The sequence below is a fragment of the Amblyomma mixtum genome, chromosome 9, assembly GCF_055824585.1.
Source record: "Amblyomma mixtum isolate Tamu chromosome 9, ASM5582458v1, whole genome shotgun sequence".
NCBI classification, from domain to species: domain Eukaryota; kingdom Metazoa; phylum Arthropoda; class Arachnida; order Ixodida; family Ixodidae; genus Amblyomma; species Amblyomma mixtum.
This window is the reverse complement of record NC_143020.1, coordinates 29,106,598-29,130,461: the sequence shown is the minus strand read 5'-3', so window position 1 is coordinate 29,130,461 and position 23,864 is coordinate 29,106,598. Positions and strand designations below refer to the sequence as shown.

The following is a 23,864-nucleotide window of genomic DNA, read 5'->3' as shown; positions in this document are numbered from 1 at the left end:
TGCGCTAGTTCCAAGCCTTACTAATAGTGTGATATAAAATTCTCAGAAGCTTGATGATACGAATGGAGCTAGAAAAAATGCACAGCAATTTTTCGGCCCATGTATTTCACAATAAGTCCTTCCATGTCTTCTCTGATTGTCATGGTACTCAGGTATGCTCGCATTGCCCTAATGCAAGGCGTTTTTAATATTTTTGTTCTTCTACGTTTTTATGCGCCGATTAATCCCATTGTATTAATCCAGCCCTCTTAGTAATGACTCACTTAGGGGCTTTTAAATTATCGTAAGCGCTGATGATAACGACTTATATGTGCTTATCCCCATTTGGTTCAGCAGCGGCTCTAAGGGAAGGCATTTTGATTACGAGTGGTCGCGTGCTTTCGCAGCTGCCACTGTTCGTGGATTGCATAGCCGAATGCTTCCTGACGCTGAAGACAGTCACGTAATCATTTGATCCTTACTTCTTCACACAGAAACAGAAAAACACGTAAACGGGTGCGCAAACACTTTGAAACACAGTACTGCATAGGGTTTTTCTTTATTTTCAGTAATGGTTGCAACAGGAAACGCTTGCCAATTAGGTTCAGGAGAAAGCTGAATAATGGTACCCTATCAAAATGAAAGAATATCCTTCTCGTCATACAGAACTGCCCATTGACATATTCACTTCCTTCCCACGGTCGTTTCGTTTGCTTTGGTTCATGAGAGTTTAACGTCCCTAAGCTACTGAGGCTATGAGGGACGCCGTAGTGAAGGTCTCCGGAAATTTCGACCACCTGGGGCTCTTTAATGTACACTAACGTCACATAGTACATTGGCCTCTAGCATTTTGCCTCCATCGATATTCGATTGCCGCGGACAGGATCAAACCCCAGTCTTTCGGGTCAACAGCCGTGCGCCATAGCCACTGAACCACCGCGGCGGCAATGAGAATGAGCAATGTGTCGTCAGGCAACCTGTGAGCCCCGCATTGGGCTCTAAGAGTGAAAAGAAATTGGAAAGGCACGTTTAAAGTAAGGACATCGATCGCTGAATCATTACACCACAAAGGCGAAGAGGCGGGATGTATTTTTAATGGCCGATGCCCGTCGTACTGGTAGCATCAGCTGCGCGAATGACAGGGGGTTCTGGCTTTTAATTTTTTCTTGACCTTGCAATAATTGAAGTGGTACTCAAAGCATCTTCCCTGTCTTTGACTATCGGCTGTGTAGTACGACTTGAGGGGATGGAATTCCTGCTCTGGCTGCTCCCGCAAGCGTAGCAAGGGGCGGAAGAAAGTTAGATGGGCGGAGGAGATTAAGAAATTTGCAGGGATACGGTGGCCGCAGCTTGCAAAGGACAGGGTTTATTGGAGAGACATGGGAGAGCCATTTGCACTGCAGTGGACGTAGCCTGGCTAATGGTAATGATGAGCTGGAAAAAACGCCCCTGTGTTGGTCAATAACCTGGTGCGTTAAAGAACTCCGGATGCTCAAAAGTGGTATTCAAAATTCCGAAAGTGCGCTTTCACGCATAACAAATGTTGCTCAATACAAAATGGCTGGTCAGGCGTTTCCAGCTGAAATAAAGCAAGAAGGGCTAGTTTTTTGTTTGATACCTCCAAAATACGTTTCTTACATTCTATGGACACCCTTAGCGCATGTGCTGTAGCCCCCGCAGTTTTTTTTATAGAGAAGTCGGCCATCTTGTCTTTGGCAACATAGTTATGTGGAAAGCGCACATGCGGAATTTTGATTATCCCCTATGGCTCCAGAGTTGCACGTCGGTGTCCCTTAGAGCCCAGTGTAGAGTGTCACCTTAATGATTCGAGTTTTATTAAGCCACTCATTACACTGAAATTATTTGATGGGTGAGTGAAGAGAAATTGAAATGAAACTTCTTTTAGCGGCGAATGGCTGGGGGCAAAAGCTTGCACTCGTCCTTTGTGACAGCGCACCCGAAGGTGTTTTGAAAGCCGTAGTAACCCTTCAAGACGTCATTAAGTCTGAAAGGAAAAAACGCACAACGTTTTATATATGAGGTTCAACGAAAGCGGACTATTAATACTCCCAGTGGATAAGAGGCTAATTTGTTAAGCTGTGGTACGCTAACACTAAATGACTTGCATAACTTGCTCATTTATATTGGGCTTCCAGCTTAGTTTTCATTTCAGCAATATCCATTCGATTTTTTAGGACAAATACATGGCACAGTTATTGTACCAGCAAATATAAGCAATAGAGTAATAGGTGCCGTTGTAAGACCTATACTTTCGTACTAAAGTGCCAAGTAATAATAAAACTGGGTAAATATTTGCCTTAGATATAGCAAGAAAACTAACCGTTTCTTGTAACTGTTGCCGTCTTGAATGGCTGCAAAATCATCCGACCTACTTCTGGCAAGGCTCTTTACAATGTTAAATGGACAAAACAGCTGTAAAAAAGGCCATATGTTTAAAAAGCACGCTGGTAGTTTTCCAGAAAACTTATTAACGACTAAAGAAAATCAATTACACTCACATGTCCAAAGGATAAAAAGAATATCTTATCTTCGGTATCCAAATTGGTTCCCGGAAGCAGGTGTGGCCTGGTGTAATTTTCAATGCTTTTCTTCAAGGCCTGTAGTGGTATATACAGTCTTTTTTTTTATGACAGAGAATGAACCAGTTTTAGAAGCATGGTGTAGCGTAGTGAACCAAACACCACTACGATAGTAGGGCTGTTTTCACACTGGTATTTTTATTAACTTTCGAAGAGCGCCAAAATGCCTAACATTCATTTGGTTAAATTAGATCGTGCACAACACTGTCCAAACATGCAACTAAGTGCTATCAACATGAAATGTGAAAGTTCGATGCAGTTCAGAAGGCTGTGCATGAACAGTTTATTACGACCGACGGAATTATGAAAACTTCTGCAAGAAGAGTTCCCCTAAGCTCTTAGTGCATTTATTCCTACGAGAAGGGTGGATATCACCTAGAAAATTTTAGTTTCGAGATAGGATGTCATGACGTAATCAGAATACAAGATGCTGCCGTGTAAGAACAAATAGTGTACCCAGATAATAAAGTTTGATTTTTGTTAAAAGTATACGATCCGCGGGTTTTTGTTGTGAGTCATGTAGTTCCCCTCGGTTTTGATCGACAGCACCGCAAATTCATGCGAAGTGGGACAAACCTCGAAGTGGGCTATATTTCACTCTGCAATATCAAGCTGTTTGTAGACGACTGCATTAGAACAAAGACATAAAATGCCATAACAGCCACAAAGCGCTTAGCAAATTAATTGATGCCATTGCGGAATGCCGCCACAGATGGGAGATGACAATTAATTCGATAAAATCTGTATGCGTTTCCGTATCGCGCAAAAAACGGATCTCATGTTTTCTTTGAAGAGCGATGGATAGCTGGGCGAGTTAGAAATAGTGGTTCATTGTGGGCGGGTAATAGCAGTTTTCTTCTTGTTAAAACAAGAGAAAAAACGGAAGCATATTTCACCCGAAATCAACAGCTACAATGTGTAAGTCAGACTTCTTTAATCCTGGTTGAGAAAAAGGTTTCTTTATAATTCTTGGTGATGGCATGGTGTAGAAAGAGGTGGTGTAGGAGGAACAACTCGGTTTCTGACAGGTGTTTATTACGCGGCGGATGAGTTTATAATGTGAAATCTCTTGAAAATGCTGTGTGCTAGCCTCTTAGCGTCACATTATTCTGATCCATAAAATGCGAGTTTTCGTCAATAAAATCTAGTTGGGAGTCAGAGCTCGTCCGTGTCGTCTTCATCTTAGTCTTTCATCTGTTTCACGCTATGCCACCCACAATAAACTTATGTTTCCCTTAAAATATTGAGTGCACTCCACCTAATACAGTTCATCAGCTTCAATACCACGGTGTCGCATTAGCCGCTGGCCTTGAAGGGGATGCTCTTATTGCTAACATCTCATCCACAGTATTACGGATACTTCGTTCCCTGGGAAGATGCATCCGGCTTGCACCACCATCAACTAAGCTTATAGCATGTAAAATATTCATAAGAGCCATACTAGAATACGCTCACACTGCCTGGTTTAGTAGAACAGCGGCTGGCATTGTGAAATTGGAAAATATACAAAGACAGACACTCCGATACAACCATAAAAAGCAAAAGCGCACTGACTTCTCGACTGACCATGCAGTTATCTCAAGCCTCGCGACTCTGTCCACTAGAGCTAGGAACGCACGGCCAACTTTCTGTGTAGACTGCTACACAACCGGGTGTAATATTACTATCCAAATATATATATATGTATACCTCTCTCAGACTCTACCGGCACGGTACATTTACAGAAACTAACTAAATATTCGTACAATAAAGCGGATATAAGAAATAACTTTTCTTCTTCTCATCATAAAATGGAAATAACTAGACCCCTCAATTCCCCATGCGCAGAATTTGGAAGCATTTACTGCAAAAGTAGAGGCCATAACATAAACCGAATAATATTTTCAGTCATGTATACATTGGGTTGTGAATATTGCTGCATAGTTTTGCGGTATCAGTTTTCGGAACAAACAGCACATGTAAGTTTGTGTGATCCTTACTTTGCTTCTCATTCTCATTGATTACGTACGTAAAAAAAATTTAGATTATTTTATATAGTTATTATTTTTGCTCTACTTATTCCTTTTGCGCTCACTTTGCGTCTTTACGTGGAGTACATATTTACCCCTCTTCGGCATGGTCCTCTGTTCCTTATTTTTAACTGCGCTACTGATGTATCAGTTCTTGTCAGCATGTGAGTTTGGCGCTTGTTGTCTCGATGTAACTCTAGACACAGCGCACATATTGGTCAAATGTTTAGGGGAATCCCCCAAGGTGGAGTAGATTTGTAATAAGGTAGTAATTACTCATTGGCATCCACCCAAACGCAGCCATACGGCTACAAAGGAAAGCTTTCCTTTGTAGCCGTATGGCTGCGTTTGGGTGAATGACAATGAGTAATTACTACCTGATTAGCGCACATTTTGGGCGTGCCTACCGGCTAGGGCCTGGTATAGGGGGCCTGCTATAATTTAAATAAATAATCTTCTCCTCAGCCCTCCGAGTTTATGGTTTCAGTGGTACATATATCAGAAGCAAGCCCCTGGGGCTGAGTATTATTAACAAACACTGCACCTCATCTTTATCTTACTGTCTCCGGCAATAAGGCACCTTGAATGTCGCCATTCGTGAATGTCCCTGAATACTTAATCCATTACGATCAAGAAGGAGCAAGCCGCACATACCATAAAGGACGCCCGCAGCCCAATATATTCGCCAAGTCGAGCGTCGCTCACATTGTTCTTGGAGCGCTGAAAAAAAGATGACAGGAATAGAGCAAACGTCAATTGCATAAGCGTTCTGCAATAGTCGCCATGACATGAATTGGAGACAGCCTCATTGATATTTGCCTGGGATAAAATCTAGATCGCATACGTTTTGGAGAAAATGCGCCGAGCCTTGGGTTATATTCCCAGCATTACGCATCTTGTACAGCTTCTCGTAATAAAGCTCTCAAAATTACGAGCGAAAAGCAATCAACGTTTAGCAAAATATAAAAAGGCTATTATCATAGAAAACAGGTTACCTCAACACTGAAAAACGTTCGCGAGAGAGACGCACAGGACTAATTGATACTGACAACTGATCCATTTATGAAATACAAGCAGTTTCTATAAAGAGGCACTGTTCTTATGAACTGCCATAAACGTCGGGATGGTGGAAATAAGACTGCTTGTCTTCATTAAGGCTACATTCTTGTCGAATATGCCCCTGGTGATTTTGCAGAACGTGCCATATTATCTTTAATTTCATTTAAACAGTCACTCCCTTGCTTTAGTCGGTGTTCGCTTCTGAGCCAGTCAAAACGTACTCATTTCTATTTCCTCTTGCCGCGTTAGTGGTCCTTTACTCCTTATTTACACTACCTACCGCTTATAAGCACAGTGGTTGCCAATGTAAACTGCTTGTATTTCAATAAACGAATCAGTTGCATGTAGTGATTTATTCTAAGTTCCTGCCTTCTGAACGCTGTACTATCTGCGCTAACCTGTTTCTCACGTCAATGGATCGCCAACTAGCCCAGCAGCAAGTTTTACTTGAAATCTATTCTCACATAAGAAACCTGTTCACCACCTAATCTTTCTGTTACTTTTCTGTGCGTAATCTGTTGCAATCAAGGCCGCTACCGATGAGGAAAACAGTGAAACAGTATCCTTTTATAGTGTCCATAAAATCGCAGTTTGCGTAGGAAACCCTCAAAATGAACCATTTGTTTTTCTGTTGTAAGTCTGCTGGTGTAACCTTCCGTAAGTGCAAGGAGCTGCAAGAGATGTGGAAGAAGTCAAAGGGCTTTATCTGCTATAGCTAGCTCACTGCTTTTCAAGAAAATACTTAGCGCAAAATACAGCGACTGCCTCCACGGTGAATCAAAATCCCTTACTTTCATTTCCTTGCATTCTTCGTTTCTCAAACAGTCGGATGCTTCACAGAAGTTTTTTTTAGTCTCCGGATCCCAGAACTCTTCAGTGACTAGCTTTCTACCCGTCGAGTTTTCCTTATCGGCGACTAGAAACGCTGAAAACCATAGAAAGGGCATGACTCAGTGAAAAACGCAAGTAATGGTTTGGTTTTACGATTGGAAGAGCACTCTGAGCCAAAGAGTCGGCCAACTGCATTTGGTGCTGTGAATAGTGCGTTTGATTGCGTTAAAAGTTAATCAATCAGTATTTACTGAATAGGGGAGAATGGGGTAGAACGCAGGACCATTTTGCAAATTGTCGCATTATTTTTTATTCCCAGGTATGAAAAAACAAATATTGCCGAAATATTTCTTACCACTCCAGAATCAAATTTGCGTAATGTGAAAGGACCAGCTGAACGTTAACACAGTAAATCTATCTATATTTGAAATCTCAAAATGTTGCATTTTGTCCTACCCGGGGGGTGGGGTCGGTGTAAAAATGGGACAGTGCACAGAGTGAAATCAGACGCCCTTTCATAATCGAGACATTACTCACCCTTGCAAGAAATGAACACAAATTTCCCTCAGTGTACATCACGATAAATTTTCGCGTAAATTGGAATTACAGACACCGCGCATAGAACAAACCCGCCACAGTTTCTCGCCACGGCCTCCTACAGTCCAGGCAGTTCTACAGCCGGGCTCTGCATGTAGTCTGGCTACACGATACTTTATACTTTCCTGCCCTTCCTGCAATTCTTGTCTGTTCTCTTATACTTGTGGGAAGCCAGGAAAAGCATGATTCGCAGATTGCGACGACAATAGTTCAATCGCGAGTGGAAGAAACGAATTGTGCCGATCAGCACGCAAGCTGAAGACTATGGCTGCCACTGCACAAAAATAAACTGCCTTCAAACATGCGACTCTCTAAGCGGCAATCTCCGTTCCAAACGCAGATGAAGCCCATTCTGCTGCCTCGCTTATCCTGCGGAGAGATCAGGAAAAAAAGGAGAGAAAGAATTCCAGAAGGAAGACATCCCTTTTTTGCTTTCATTGGGGGAAAGATACGGAGGCGCTCCGAGAAGAAAACCTAATCGATCAGCCTTTCTGAGTCCTCGCAGTATTTTTAAACTTCTCTATTTTCTTTGTGAGAGTGAGATAAATGTACCTTAAAAATTATTTCTCTCCGTAACAGTTCTCAAGGCGTACATAAACAAAGCCGATAAATGCGCAATAAAAATGGCAACACAACTGGTTTTGCGTACTCACGTACTGTCAAACCTGTCGAAGACGTTGACCATAAGGAACCCTACGAGCGCTCCGACCGTTCCGAAGTTCAATGCCCTGAACAGAATGAAAAAAAGGATTAAGATCAAAGCTGCGAGTCTTGATAGAAGCGGAACCATAAAACATACCTTGGCATCGGTGGTCTCTTGTAGTATTGCACGAGTGCCGCCGCCGGTAGCACTGAAAACAGTTCGGCAACATTATCATCATCGTCATCATCAGCCTGACTGTACAAAACTTCCAGCCTCCCCATGCGGCTAGGTTTGAGACGCATTTTCTGCATACTTCAATAGAGCCTCACGCAAATTCTCCCCTTTTCCTGACGGCAGTGCTGCCACCACCCTGACAATAAGCTACAAGCTGCCTCCGTATAGCGTAGAGAACATTCCTGATAATAGCTGCGCTGTAAAATAAGCATATAAAACACCTTCAAGCTGGAAACAATTTGGCTTGAGGTATTTTACTTTTTTCATCACTTCTTGCCTTCTTTTTTTGCTTCCCAGTTCAAAGAAGCCCATCTAAAACTTTTTCTTTTGAAATAGTGCGTTACGGTGTTCAAAATAAATGTGAAAACAAAGCATAGAACAAAGAAAAGGCAAAGAACTTTGCAGGTTATATACTAATACAGCCCACAACCAGAACGACCCATAATTCTTCAGCTTGGCGTATGACACCAAGATTCAATAGCTGGAGCTCCGCAGTGAGCGAATTGCGTTAATGCAACACATACATGTGTGCCTGCAGTCTACAGCTTACAACGTAGAAGGCGCCACACGGCTCGCCCGACATATGAGAGTTGTGGGGGGCCATTACTCCCGAGATGTATCGCGTAGACCAAAGAAACATGCGATTAGGAAACATTTGATGGCACGTTTTAAGCTCCAGGCGGTGAAGTTTTCTGACGAGCAATTGGCGCATACTTTTTATGCAGCTGGTTTTCGCTTTGACGTTACGTTCAGCTGCACATGTAGTTGGCCGTAGATACGATAAACGAGATAGATGCGAAATAGATGAAATAGATATTAATGAAAATCGATCAATGGCTCTTTCTAACTATGTTAATTTTTTTGCTGGGTAGCCAAGGATATTTGTTGCTGCAAAAACTGGATTTCGGAACTTGGTTCTCGCTGTGGTGGATTCAAACACGTGGCGTCAACATCGAAAGAGACTCCGTGATCCCTGCAGGGACCTGCACTAAATGTACTATATCAATGTCATCTCGGTGCGCTTAAGATATCTGCATTTCATTTATTGGCCTTTTTAGCTTATAAAAGCCACGTTATTTAATGCAGCGTAGAAGTTGTCTATACACGCAAACTTCACATTAGACAGTTCTAGTTTCACGTCCGTGGAAGCTTCACGTACGTAGAGCGCTTACAGTTCGCCAGTGCTCATGCGCAGAACGTGAAGTGTCTGCGTGGGTCTCACGGACGTACGTGAGATTCGGATCTTTGTGCTGCGGTCTTCACGTTGCTTGCGTACGTCACGTCAGCAATATGGCGGCGCCCTGCCCACCCGCTTCAGAATGAATACAGCTTCGTCGCTTGTCCCTCGACGTGCTATCGTGCTGTAAACTGTTGTATTTACCTTCAGTTGGCCCATTCTTGCTCTCGCATCAAGTTCTAGGTGAGAACTAGTTTTTGTTTTCCAGATAGAAATCCGTTTCAGCAGCTCCTAAACCTGACGAAGAAGCGTTTGTGGTCGTCATAGCAACAGAGACCGAGTGTGCCGGGGGTCTCGCGAGATTACACGAGGCTCGAAACCTCGCGAGATATCGCGAGACCCTCGGCATAGTCAACGGGAAAAGCAAAACAGTGCACGTTCTGGCTCCATACACACGTTGTCAACACGTGTTTCGATTTCTTGCCAAGTCAATCTCGCCACTATGTCATGACGACTCAAGACACTCGAAGGAGGCATACCGACAACTGCAACTTCCTCAGTGCACAACAGCAATTCTTGGCTACAGCCGCACTGTGGCTCGGCTACAAGCAGCTTGACTAAACAAAATTTGTTTTTTATGTTTTATGTGTACTAGACGGTGCGGCATAACACGCTAGCGCATTTTTTAGGTTGTATGGCAGATCTACACAGTTTGCGTCCCGTACATGTAGCTAAAACTGTGCGAAGCGACACAAGCGTAAGCTACGTAGACTGCTCACGTTTACGTAAGTGAAGGTTCTACGTACATAAAACTAAAACTGTCTATTATCTTCAGTGTCAGTTTAAAGTCGTTGGTACCTTTCGGCACGATGATTCGAAACCAGCACCTTCGAAGCTGTTCTGTAAGCCTACAGCATGTTCCGCACTAACAATGCTGTTAATCATATGATTGTCGCTCTACGGGAGATTTGTTTTATCGCGCGCCATCTCTTTGGGTCATGAAGACGCTCTGCTCGATGACTTTAATAAATTTTTACAGCTGCCTTCTTCACCTATCCAGCTGACACAGGTTGTCTGTCCTACATCATTTCCTGGAATTCTAGATTTTGACCACATTTTTTTTTCTGTCTTGAATGTTGTAGCTCCTCATACCTTGTGCACTAACATGATCTGCTTGCAGAAGCTCTTGTTGATATTGGGAATAAATGAATACAAGGTGACCCATGGAATTCTACAGCGTGCGTGGTGCTCTATAACTGCTATTTAGTTATTAGGATAAAAATGTAGCAAGCAGCTTAACACATTGCTCAACTAGCATCTTTACTACTTTATCCAGAGCACTTCTTGCAATCATTTGCAGGAAATTATATATATATATAGGGCCAACGTACCTAATGTATCAGTTCGTTCAATGTAGTACATGTGTGGAAAAAGTGCTACGTCTACAAACCTAGAAAGGGACAAAGAAACAAGAAAAATTAACGCGGTAGCCAGTAAGGATGAAAAAAAAACTAGAAGCTCCGTTTTCTCTTCACGGTGCGACTTTTGAGTATGATGGAGGTGCATCTACAGAAACGGCATAAATCTCATCATTTTGGCGTCTTAAAGTTTCTAGACCACACCCTGTGTTCGAAGTTTTTCTTTATTGGAAATCCAGGGTCTTTCTACATCAATTTTAATTGCGAGGAAACTGTGGAATATTGTAAGGAACTGTTGTCGAAATATAGAAGGTAATGGTTCATTCTTCTGATGCGTAGCAGAAGAAAATTTGTCCGTCGCTCACATCGAGTATTAGGACGGCCATTGAAAGACAATCGGAAACATTTTTGGCAACATCAAAATCATAAATACCAAAAAAATGCAATCCTGACGAGGGCAGACCTTCGTATTTATTAATTATATAATGAAGTCTTGCGATGTAACAAAAAAATTGCGTTCCTAAGCACCGCCTCGTTGAAAATTTTGCTTTTGAGAATTTCTGCAAATTGATTGATTGATTGTTTGATTGATTGATTGATTGATTGATTGATTGATTGATTGATTGATTGATTGATTGATTGATTGATTGATTGATTGATTGATTGATTGATTGATTGATTGATTGATTGATTGAGAGAGCGAGCGAGCGAGCGAGCGTGAGTGAAAGAGTGAGTGAGTGAGTGAGTGAGTGAGTGAGTGATCGATATGTAAAAATGTTTTTTTTTTCATCTGCTTCAAGGCTTTGTTCCGCAGTCTGAAGAACTATAGCACCACTTCATCATCAGCCTGACTATGCCCATTGCAAGGCCTTTCGCAAAGCTGTACAACTGGAGAAATTTCATTACATGTCTCCAATTTTAAGTACCTAGGTGTAGCATTAACTAACAATCTGTCTTGCAATTGATATGTGGAAAATATCTACTAGTCCGCCTTTCGGAAACTATTTGTTTTTTACGAAATTAACTTTCCGAAGCCCCTGATCAGGTTGAACTCCTCGCGTATAACTCACTAATCGGGCCTAAGCTCAAATATGCATGCGTGGTATAGGATCCTTGCACTAAAACGAATGTTAAGAAACTGTAAAGAATGCTAAGAAAAGCCGCAATATTTATTTATTCAAAACTTTCGCCGTTTCATTCTCTGCCTAAGCTAAAGAAATCTAACTGTATCCAACCTCTTCAGGCAAGAAGAAAAAATATTGGACCAGAATTTTTTCCTTGCTCATAAATAACAAACTGGCGCTTGATCCTACATCCTACATATCATTTTTAGTTCCACGCGTAATACGTCACCGTCATCCCGGTTCACTTACCGCGTACTTTGCTAAAACTAACACATTAAATTTTCTTTTCTCCTGCGTACCATAACCGAGTGGAATTCTCGGACACTATGATTGTCAGCGAATAGTCGTTCTGCACGCTTTCTTTTTTTTTAGCTGTCCCTTCTACTTGTTGCCTTGGATCGGTAATATCTACGTCTGTATTTGTTCTGCTTGGATCTGTAATATGATATGCAGTATGAAATAAATAAATAAATAAATAAATAAAATTAAAACAGTGCCTTGCTACCACGCCAGGACCCAAACGTTATCACATCGTTAAAAGTAGCGTGTGAGCTACACTGAATTGTCAAATCGAGATAATGTGACATGCATACCCAGCAATTCTGGAAAAAAGCAATTTTTAGCAGGAAAACCGTTTATGAACGCAATTTTTTTCCTATAATGCAACATTTCACTATAGTAATCAATATATGCGCAGAACACCACACGGCAGTCTTGTATATTTTTTGTATTAACGTTTTTGCCATCATCAAACCGTTCCCCACTGATTTTCTAACACAGTCTTAAATGTTCGATGCGATCGATGGAAAAAGTCTATAACAAATATTTTGGTACATATCAGAAGAATAGAACATTAAATTCAATATTCACATAAGAGTGTGTTACAATTTTCCAATTTTCAAAATTTTTGCCCTATAATATTGGACACGTTCAAGCTGGTCTATGACCAGTTAGACTGACAGTACCAAGGTCACTTTCACAAAGACAGAGAGAGAGAAAAGAAGTGTCAAGAGGTTTATGAAAACAGAGTAGGCGCCTCACAGCATAGCCTCCCATTAATTAATCGCGTCGTGCACGATAAGGGTGCACGAAAAACAAAGCCAGAGGAGAACAGAACAATGCAGCGCCTACAAAGCAGAGTAGCAGCCGACACCGGCGATTCGCTCGATCAGGGTAGCCGAGGTACACATAAAAGAAAGGAGCAGCTTACTCTTTTTCCTCAAATTCTGGTTTGAGCTTCAGCAGCTGCTGGTTACGACTGTTTTCTTGCGTCCAGATCAAGTGCTCGGCAAAGGATGCGTTCTCTGTTAGGTCTGGGATCTGAAAGGTATCAATTTATGTCTTGCATGAACTGGCCTGCATATTCACCCGTAGTACTGAGTCAAAGCATTCCGCCTGTCCTAATATGTTTGCGTTAGCCTAAGAGATGACCGCAGACACGTTTATTGTAGCGAGAGCTACGCTACGCTACCTAGTCGAGCATTTCACCGTTGGCCTGGAAGGCCAATAGTGCGCATGCGCGAAACCAGAGAGCAGCAGCAGGTGCGCGACTGCCCGACTACGCCCACCGGCGCCACGCATGAATAAGTGCCGGAGTCTGACCTCGTGAACCAATACACGCGGCTCTCGCAGACGGCTCCTGGTCGCCGCCTGCTAAACAGCTTACACATCCAACACACATGCATACCGGAGGAGACGGAGTACATTCCGGCGCTGTGGCGCCATATGCTCTGGGTCGCTCCGCTCCCGCGAAGCATGGACATGACTTCACATGAAGGCAGACGACAAGCGCGGGTTCGCGCTCTTGAGAGGCAATATGGATCTAAAGAGCGCGTCTACTACGTGGACATCACAGGGCCGTTGCCAACAGGATTCTATACGGCTGCCGTAGTCCACCGGGGAATGAATGTCGATGGGCTATCTTTTCGGGCCCCAAATTCAACGCGAGCGGAGGAAGTCGCAATAGCTCTCGCTGCCGCCGATCCAAAATCGAGAACGGTCATCACAGACTCCCGCCGGGCCTGTGAACGCTATCTTGCAGGGGAAATATCACCTCTTGCCTCCCAAATTCTCAGACGGGCTCCCGCCGATCCAACTCGCACAAAGGTAATCTGGGCTCCTGGCCACCAGGGTCTACGGGGCAATGAGGCCGCTGATGCGGCCGCCCGAGCGCTCGCACACCGGGCTCCTCCGGACTAGGGACGCCGACCATGTAGCGGGGCCACTCTGTGGCTCCCAAACTCTATTTCATCAGTTAAAAGTTTTCACCACCACTACCCTCATCCTAGCTCTCCTGGCTCATAAGCTCATAAACCGCTTCTGCGGTTCCGCGAAATCCTAATTCATTATTGCGACAGCCCCCGCCTCTACCCGGCACCTGCCAAGGGGCTGAGTACGGCGTAGGAGTGAACTCTGCGGCGCCTGCAGACAGGAACTGTTCTCTGTCCTGCCATCGCCAAACACTTCGATCCGAACACAGATGGGCGCTGTCCGCACTGTGGAGAGATCTGAGACATCTTTCACATGGTGTGGGCACGTACTAAGAATCCTCACCTTCCTCCTTCCCCCACCCCCACCCCCACCCGAGAGGCATGGGAGACTGCCGTCCTCAACTGCTCCACACTGGAGTTTCAAAGGGCTCTAGTAAAGCGGGCGCGAGACAGGGCCTCATCGTGTGGTGTCCCGGACTAAGGATACCGACCATGTAGCGGGGTCTTCTAATCCCCAAACTCTCACTGAGTATTAAAAATGTTTTTCACCACCATCACCTGAGCAAAGAGAAGAACGTCTTGCCAAGCGGAAACTCCAAGGTAGCTCTCGTTACTTATATCCTGGCATTGCTGGGCTAAGCCACTGCCAATTTTTTTTTTCATAAAACCGTAGCCGAGAACGCTACAAGCAAAGGCAGACAAGCAATCAATTTACTGTAAGGACTCTCGCTATATGTTTTATTTTATAACGCATGCGCTATGACGCAATTCTCAGCAGTGTAGCAGCGATTGAACTGTTTTGCTCTAATTGTCACACCCTCCTCCAGATACGTACGAGAAGCAGCTGAAGCTGTCGGCTAGTCATTTTCGTGTACATCTTTGGTTCGACATGTTTGAAAATTTCCAATGCTAATCATTCTTTAGCCTCAAGCATTATATGTTGTCACATAGGTGGCACAATTTTTGCATGAAAGTGGAAGCAGAGTTCTAATGCCGCACTTCTGGAGAAGAAAAATAACTGTATTATAGCTTCGAGGTTTCTTGCGGAAGCATTTGCCAAGTAAAAAGTTACTGCCATGAGATTTATTGTTCCTGAAATGAAATGGCTCCCTTTTAGACGGAAGATTTCAGCGCATTCTCTTTCCGGGTAGCATAATTAAAACTTTGAGGGAAGGTATGAAGTGAAAGAATAATCTAATGAGTTACTAACGAATTTGTAAAGTCCGTTCACTTCAGCGTCGTCGAGCATCCAGTCCGGATACCCAATGATTAATTCCATTCTTGACAGCTGAAACGAATGAAAGCTGCCATTAGCTTCATTGAGCTTACTGCGAGTCATGGGACAGCGAGTCGTAAATCATTGAATTAAACGCCTACTCACACGCTCTGTGACTTTTTTCTTCGTCATAGCAGACATCCATTCGTTTTCTGTGAGAATCTTTGTAAACGATGACATAATAAAGTTGACCATCTTCTTAACCTGTTGCAAAGAATGATTGTAATACTAAGAACCTTGTTGCCAGACACACGGCCCATTGAGCGTGAACTGCATGATTAAAGTAACAACTGCTTACGTTGCTCCTGTCGTACTTGTTAAACTTGTATTTGCTGTAGAGACTGGCGCCTGCAATATGCATCATGTGTGGCTGCAACAACTTCTTAATACAGGACGCCTCCAAGTCACTGTTCTTCTGGAAGCCTTTGCTGAGTGTCGCATTGCTCTTGTACGCTAAATACAGGTCGTGCAAGGGAGTCCCTTCCATCTCAGCCAAAGACCGAACATACGTCCAAGCAGCATAGTTTATTATTGTAGCTCTGAAAGCATAACAGGCGATGCACGCGATCAGAGCATTCAAGAATTTTAGCTGTTCAGTGGACATACGCTCCTTACATGCAAAGCTCCACCTAGCTGTCAAGTAGCCCGAGTTACACTGGCTAATGCGAATAGGAGGAGGAAGAAAGAGAGGGATGTTAACGGAAGAAAAAATCGGTTTGATTTCCTCCACTAGTGGAAACAACGTCAGTATGCCAAGTCGATAAGCCTGCGGCAGAGTCACACCCTATCCCAGGCAGCAGGTAATGGGCCCAATATTGGAAATGCATTGGCAACTGCCGGTCGTACAAAGAACCAGAGTGAAGCGATCCATTTGAAATATTGGGCCGGTTGCCTGTTCTACTTGGGTATTGTGCAGGCCAGAGGCTCTCAAGAAGCGGAGCAGTGTGAAGGACTGACACATAGGCAGGGTTGAAAGGCACCGGAATCTCACGTACCATGCACGTATCTTAAAACCGTAGCATGCTAAGGTTTTGGAGAAATACTGTTGTAAAGAGGATTCTGGTGTGGGCTAGTTGGTTCATGCTTAATAAACAGATTCACAACAGCGCTACGGAACAAGGACAGAAGGAACACGAAAAACACAGGACGGGCGCTGACTACCAACTCTTTATTGCGTGATAAACCAGCACAGATTTATACTATTTCCTGGACCACGTGATGCACTGTCAGCCACGGGACACAGCGAAGGAACGCTTCACACGTTTGGGGAGTCATCACACAGCTCGACAGAGCTCATAAAACGTGCATGCACTATCAAAAAATATAGCATTACCAAGCTAATGATAAAGGGACTAACAGATACAAAGATGTGCATGGACCAGCTACAGCCAATGACAACTGCAGCTCAGATAGGCAACAAAATGAGTACTTCAAAGCAAAGCGGAATCTTTGGGCTACGTAAAAAACATTCAAGAGAGCGAGAAGGCATAAAAGCATGAGAAAAGCATGAGCAAAATGGCGATGAAGAAAGTAAAAGTTGCTAGGCAATAGGCACAGTCAGCAGGCTAAAAGCGAAAACAAGAAACCGACACCAACAAATAACACGGTAAAAGTTGTAACACGGTACTGTTGTAAAGAGACGTACAGCCAGTATCATCTCCAAGAAAATCGCTTTAGGATTAACCTGCACTCGATAAATAGTTCTACTGACGTTTATTTAGCGACAAGTCCGAACGAACCACATGAGCAAAGCTGGCCCTTTCATGCTATTTCTGAACATAGCATTTGATTAGGACAGCCTTCCGGGTGATGTTCTGGTGGCGGGAGGCGTTCGAAAGGTTTCTTCAAAAGTTTAGGCAGTCACTTCAGGGGTCCCTAAAAATGCCCTCGTCATTCTACATGAAGATCGCTTGCGTTCATGCTTTCTTACTACTCTCGGGCGGATGCCAGTGAGAAGTCACGCATACTATCTCGTTTATGTGATTCATTAGTTTCTTGTAATCAAAACGCGGACATATTTAGGACCGGAAGCTACGTCTAGCAAGGGCGGTCGGTTTTAATTCTTCTACCCGGGAATTCGTACCGCAGTCAGGATCGCATCCCGTGCACGGCCAAGCTCGCGATCAGCATCCACAGTTGACGCTTATGCGTATCGGAGCCGCAGTGGGCACTCGGGCTCAACTAATAGCCGAGCTTTAGAAGCGCTGAGCCAGCGCAGCGGCTTCCAATTATTATAAACTTCGAGGGTGTTTACAAAGGAGCTGGAGATCAGAATAAATGATGACTCACGTGTCGTTCATCTTGCTCATGGAATTCAAAAAGCTGGTATAGTAGTCTGGATACTCCACCATCACTTGAATCCCGTCGTCCAGCGTGATGTTCACAGCATCAAGATCCTTTTGTAGCGCTGAACGTATTGTAAACTGAGAAAGGTAAAGATGGTAATTGGTCACAAGAATTACATGCATACAGCCGTGCTCACTGTCTGCTTCGTCTCCATGTATAATGCCTCGTGAACGTGTCCGATCTGTTAAGTTCTTGCAGCGCATTAAGACATGGACTGAGAACTCCCAAGAGGAGGCAAGCGTAGAAAAGGCGGCAGAAATTTGAAGTTCAGAACTTTGCGGGGATAACGTCGCCGCAGCTGGCACACTACAGGGTTAACTGGACGGAGATGGGACAGCCCTTTCTCCTGAAGTGGATGTAGTGAGGCTGATGATGATGATTGTGAGAGAAAGGGAGGCGAACACAGCCCTGTGTTCGTCTTCCAATTTTTCTGGATGTCCTTGTTTTGGTGATTCGCAAGAACTACTGGACTGCAAAGCCAGCTGTCCCAACAAAGTACGGTACGCCATCCGTGCCATATATATGTAGAACAATGTACTTGAATCTTTACTGGCTGTTCTTATGCGAGGATGATTAAGCTACGGTACGTATGGTTTAACGTCTGAAAGCGACATATCAGCTTTGAGAGACGCGTAGTAAAGGACTTTGGAGACATTCCGACCACCTACTATTGTTTAACATGCACTGGCATCCCACAGCACATGGTTGTCTTATGCGTTCTGGCTCCATCGAAAGGCGGCCGCAGCGACCGGGATTGGACTCGCATCATCGGACTCAGCGACCGAGAGCCCTAACCGCTAAGCCACCGCGCTTTTCTACAGTAAGCTGCCATAGAAGTCTTGTACAGAGGTTTCGGACGATGGCCGATGAGGGAGTAGGCACGTAACACAGCGAAAGGCTGCAGGCATATCTAACCGGCTTATCGCCACCTTCTCAGGCTTGCACTGCGGAAGCTACGCGCTGTACCACAGAAAGGCCCCCGTGACGCCACGTGGTGAATACCTCGGATCCGCTCTCCAGCTGTCATCCCGTAATATTTAGGCCATCCAGCAAGCACAAGAGCAGCAGCACCAATTCACCGTCAACGTTCAAGGCGCCACGTGTCCTTGCTTCGACTCCTCGATGTGGTACTCAGAGGCATAGCGGAAGGTACTTGCTTGCTCTAAAAGAAGGCTGTCGGCCGTTTGTGGCCAAACTATATTTTCCGTACTTTCTTCGTACAGCCGCGGAAAGCAGGGAGCAAGCGTGAACCTTAAAATGCTGCCAGAACTTCTCTGCTAACTCAGTCAACAGGAGAAGAAGAAGAAGCCAGAGGTGTTGCTAAAGACCTCAAGTTTGCGACCGTTGTTATGCGGTTTTTATCTAGGTTGTGGTTATAGTGCTTGTTTGGTGTGCGACGGAGCCTGCGTTCAGTGTCATTGCCCCGAATTAGCCTTGATGTGCTGCAATGCTTGTTTTATGCACGCGACTAAAAGAAAAGCTGGTCTACTAGAGTTCCTGGCAAGAGCAAGCCAAGGAGGCACTAAGTAAAAGTTACATTCACTGCCAAATTCGGGCGATTCTTCTAAGGCACTGTTACTTGGTTCTCTCGATCAGAAAGAAGCCAAATTTGGCACAGTTGTAAATTTCATTAAATGGACATGGCAGAATTGTCCCATGTTTACATATGCGCCACAGAACTGACACCGCAGCCGAGTTTTGGGGCCATAATCCGCCTTAAAAGTCAGTATATATTGGAAATCACAGATCCTTCTTGCGGTAAACACATCTTTCTATTAATACTAGCTGCGGCATAAGAATACACTGAAGAATGTGGAGAGAATGGAACCTGATTTCAAACTTTCAGAAATCGCTCACTTAGTTTTTCTCGAAAGACGGAACTTCCGCAGAACAGCTATATTATAAATTGACACACATTGGAATCCATTCTAGAATGCAAATATCTTGGATTAATTTTGACATCCAAAACGTGCTGGCACCCTCACGTTCACTATATAACCGCAAAAAGACAGCAAACAGTTGGGCTTTTTACGACGGAATACAAGATCATTTCCAGTTGAAACCAAAGCCTTCCTGTATAAAACTTACATTAGATCGATTCTTGAATACGTATCTACTTTATGGGGCGTAGTGAAAAATCTAGATAGAAACAAGCTGGAAAGAGTCCACAGCTTAGCCGCCCGTTATGTTTCTGGCAGGTACGACCGAAAAGTCAGTATAACGAATGTGAAACAGGAAATGAAATGGTCGCCTCTACAGACACGACGTAAAAAATTTAGATTTAAACTGTTCAGTAATATTCATCACAGTCAAGTTGGTATTCAACGCGAAAAATAGTTTGCCACCATTTAATAGGTCTGAATGTGTCGGCCACGAACGCGAAGATTACAGATGTAAAAATTAGTTGTTAAAAAATTTATTCCTTCCGAAGACTGTGCGCGATTGGAATGGTCTCTCATCGCTGGGAATTAATAATATAATAAAACCGCCGCTGTAAATTTGTGATGATTCTTGCTTGGATTGTTGCTGGTGGACATTTTACTGTATTTTCTTGTGGTACTTTTTATTCTTTCCCCTTTTCCCCACTGCAATGCCAGAGATGGCACTGTGGATAAATAAAAAATAAATAAAATGATCCTTAGGCCTAAGCTTAGTTAAACTGCTTCCGTTAAAGCACTGTCTTCTCTCAAAGCGATTACTTTCAGTGCCGTTCCTTTGTGTGAAAACCTAATCGCAAAAGTGGCTTCAGCAGAGTAAAGTGGATGCGCAGTCAGATCTGAAAGGGCGCGCCAAAATTGTAATGTATAACGGAGTTTCAACACTTACATTCCGAGTAGAAAGCGTAGAATTGCTTGAAATGACCTTTATTTCTACCTTCTTCAGTGTGGCTCGCTGCGACAACTGGAAATTAGAGAATTCAATGTTTAACATGAAATCAGAAACTTCCTTCGAGCTGATGTTCTACCATACTATAGTTTCATAACTGCAGCTTCAACTAGTTTATGCTAAACAAACCTACTTTCTTAAGGTGCTGCTAATGGCAGTAGGCATACCGCTGATTTCCGCAGCCTTCTTACTGAACACAATCAGCCAGAATGCCAACCCGGATGCAACACAGCGCGCGGTAGGACTCAGAGCGGAATTCGAATGCAAAGCTGGGTTGCGCACACCTTGACAGGGGGGACGTAACACGTTTTGTGGTCTCCGAGGCTGTCTGCAGTTTAATGCATTAGCGGTACATCATTAACCATCTCAAACTTTTAAAAATATACGAATTCTCAGGCTAATAGCCGAGGCTTATATGGTCTTCTGCGCTATTTTTTTAGATAATTCTATCTAATCATTTTTCATCTTTGAAATTTCAGTTTGTCTGTGCACATATTTCTCGCATTAATAACGTACTGGAACTCGAATCAGGTCGACTTGCCAACTTACTTATTTTCGCTACATTCGTCAGGGCGTCATTGTTGTTACTGTGATGTTTACTACATTCTTGATTTCATCATGGTGTGCATGTATTCTCTTTGCCAAAAGTAATGAGGCACAGGGGTTTGTTTTTTAACCATTTAGTGGAGCTATAAATTTCTGTAAGCTAAATACAACCACTCACCCCATCTTTTCCGACCTTTCACTAGGGGTGATGAAGGGTTCGACTGTATGTCTGAGAAACAAATCCCAATGCGTAGCTAGATCTGGCAAAGACGGTACATGGTCGCTGTTAATCTCCACAGTCTTCGCAGGCCCCATTTCAGCTTTTATTATAATACATCCTTTTATATGCTTTATGTATAGTTATAATAATAAGTCATAATACCTCATTTTTCATACTCTCTTGTACACAAACATGCTTTATATATATATATATATATATATATATATATATATATATATATATATATATATATAGGGAACTCGGTGATTCCCATGGCGAAGAAATTGATCGGTAACGTATAACCTGATTTGTATAACCCCGTAAACAGTCGCCTCAACAAGTAAAATCCCTCGAGACTAACTTTCTTCACATGTGCAGCAGTTTTACCAAAATCAGAAAGGCCATATAGCTTTGTTGCTAGGAGTTTCGTAGCGCGTACAATGAGGTTCTTACCTGAGCAAGCTTCTTTTCAAATGCTATAATGTCATCGGCCAACAGCATAGACTTCTCGGTGATGCTGGAATTTAGTAGGGCAATAGCTCGCGCAATGAACTTCTTGTACCTCACAAGGCCAGGATCACTAAATTCTTTACGAAATGCTCTCAGTTCAGACGTGTTCCTTAGCTTCTGTGCGTCAACGAGGACGCTGTGTTGAGAGGGCGTGTCATTGGAGACGAAGAAATACGTAGGCTTTGTTATCTGCAAGAAAGCACATAGTCATGGTTGGCAGTCAGCAGAGGAAGGTTGTGCTGTACTACGACTGCTGCTACTCGTTTGTTTATTTGTAATGATATTGTTGCACGTCAGCGCTCTCAAACGTACAGCCCTTTGTGAATGCGATAGCGGTAGCTGTCCCTTTGAGTAGCAACCCCCGGCGTCGTTGTATCAAGAAAAGCAGCTTCTAAGTCACGTGAGCTTTTTTACATCATAACACCCTGCCTACCGGATTTTTAGCAAGCTACCCACCATGGCAGGTCAAAGTAAAATTAATGAGTGGCCAGGAAAAGGTCTTCGGGAAGAGCAACCTGGGTCTCACAAGCCTCACAGGAGGCTTTGCTAAGAGCAGCCGCCTGCCATGGCAGTGGCGCATCGCTTAACCGCTGCCCTACTGTGCCAGGAGTGGTACGAGGACTCCCAGGGATCTATTAATACCAAGTATGGAATGACCACTTCCGCATATATGGGCATTTAGGGAGAAGCTATACGACGAAGAAGGAGTACTTGCGTGTGAGGGATCCCTAACGCTATCTCAACGCACTGTTAAAGGGGCTCTGAAACACCTTCCGAGGAGAGCACATCAACTCAATCGCTGATTTGCGTTGCTGTGAACACCTGACTCAAATAATACACTTCTACACACAGCAGACAACCTACAATCAAGAGCTAAAGTTGGTGAGGCCTTTCGGGCGACTTTTTCACGCTCGCACCCTCCTCCTGTCACACCGGTCCTCCGTACACCTGGTCAAAGATGGTCATGGATTAAATTATTTCAAACGTCGGAGCGGCGTAGCTCCGGCGGGTGGGGATACGCCGGCGGGGCGGAGCTACGGGGGGGGGGGGGGGGAGCTACGGGTAGGCGGAGCTTCCGGAAGGGGGTTGTGATCGGCGGTGGAGCGCCGACCTTTCAGCGTGCAAAAAGTGACGGGAGGAGAGGGAAAGGCGCGCAGACGCTGAAATTAAAATTTGGCCCACAGGTAACTTAGCTTCTATAAAGCGCATAAAAAAGATTCTTGCCAGAAGATATTCGTGAAACGGTGTCCTTTAAAATCACAGGCATACGGTAACTTTATTAGAGCCCCTTCCAGGGCCCCTTAAAGGGTAAGTAGAGTGTTATGGAATGGTGGGGGAAACAACAGTGTCCTTGTCTGCGAAATGATATGGAAAGAAGGACTCAGGATACTGAGGGGATCCCGCTAACGCTGTCGAGTCGTCCATTAAGGCGGAGCTTGAGTGTCCAGCTAAGTTTTCCTTTCCATATTTTATTACTTTTTCTGCTTTACAGCTAATTACCCTTAGGGTATAAATGCATCAACCACTAACCACGGGGTCGAAATGTCTTTTACCTCTCAGCACGTAATGGCTTGTTGGTCGTTGATGCACTTCCAACATTATTAGTCTCGCCCTGATTTTCAATCTCCCAGACTGCATGTACTGATTATCATCATCAGTCTGACTACGCCCACTGCAGGGCAAAGGCCTCTCCCATGTCTCTTCAATTAACCCTGTCCTTTGCCAGCTGCGACCACCGTATGCCCGCGATCTTCTTAATCTCATCCGCCCTCCTAAATTCCTGCCACCCTATGCTACGCTTGCCTTCTCTTCGAATCCACTCCGTTACCCTTAAGGACTAGCGGTCATCCTGCCGTCGCATTACGTGCCCTGCCCAAGCCCATTTCTTCCTTTTGATTTCGACTAGGATGTCACTAACCTGCGTTTATTCGTTCACCCACTCGGCCCGCTTTCGGTCTTTTAACGTTACACTTATCATTTTTTTCTTTCCATAGCTCGATGCGTTGTCCCTAACTTAAGCTGAACACTTTTCGTTAGCCTCCACGTTCCTGTCCCGTAGGTCAGCACCGGTAAAATAGAGCTGTTGTACACCTTTCGCGTGACAGATATTGTAAACTGCCTTTCATGATCTGAGAGAACCTGCCATATGCTGCACCCCATTCTTAATCTTCAAGTTATTTCTCTCTCACGATCCGCATC

At 44.0% G+C, this 23,864-nt stretch overlaps 1 protein-coding gene across 6 annotated transcripts in view; it reads right to left on the bottom strand.

The window, feature by feature from the left end:
* Window positions 1–522: 522 nt before the first annotated feature.
* LOC149328624 (neprilysin-2-like) overlaps window positions 523–23,864 on the bottom strand; it is a 71,712-nt gene continuing 48,370 nt past the window's right edge. For 4 of the 6 annotated variants that reach the window (XM_089558894.1, XM_089558899.1, XM_089558897.1 and 1 more), the window contains 15 exons: window positions 21,609–21,854; window positions 20,330–20,404; window positions 17,447–17,580; window positions 15,456–15,696; window positions 15,263–15,361; window positions 15,092–15,169; window positions 12,882–12,991; window positions 10,521–10,579; window positions 7,875–7,926; window positions 7,733–7,803; window positions 6,439–6,572; window positions 5,243–5,308; window positions 2,499–2,597; window positions 2,321–2,412; window positions 523–1,984 (listed from right to left, as the gene is read on the bottom strand). In XM_089558894.1, the coding sequence (XP_089415020.1) occupies window positions 1,882–1,984; window positions 2,321–2,412; window positions 2,499–2,597; window positions 5,243–5,308; window positions 6,439–6,572; window positions 7,733–7,803; window positions 7,875–7,926; window positions 10,521–10,579; window positions 12,882–12,991; window positions 15,092–15,169; window positions 15,263–15,361; window positions 15,456–15,696; window positions 17,447–17,580; window positions 20,330–20,404; window positions 21,609–21,854 (1,659 nt within the window). In that variant the 3' untranslated portion in view covers window positions 523–1,881. Of the gene's footprint in view, window positions 1,985–2,320; window positions 2,413–2,498; window positions 2,598–5,242; window positions 5,309–6,438; window positions 6,573–7,728; window positions 7,804–7,874; window positions 7,927–10,520; window positions 10,580–12,881; window positions 12,992–15,091; window positions 15,170–15,262; window positions 15,362–15,455; window positions 15,697–17,446; window positions 17,581–20,329; window positions 20,405–21,608; window positions 21,855–23,864 lie in introns of those variants that run through there. The other 2 variants (XM_089558898.1, XR_016285404.1) reach the window with 2 other exon arrangements.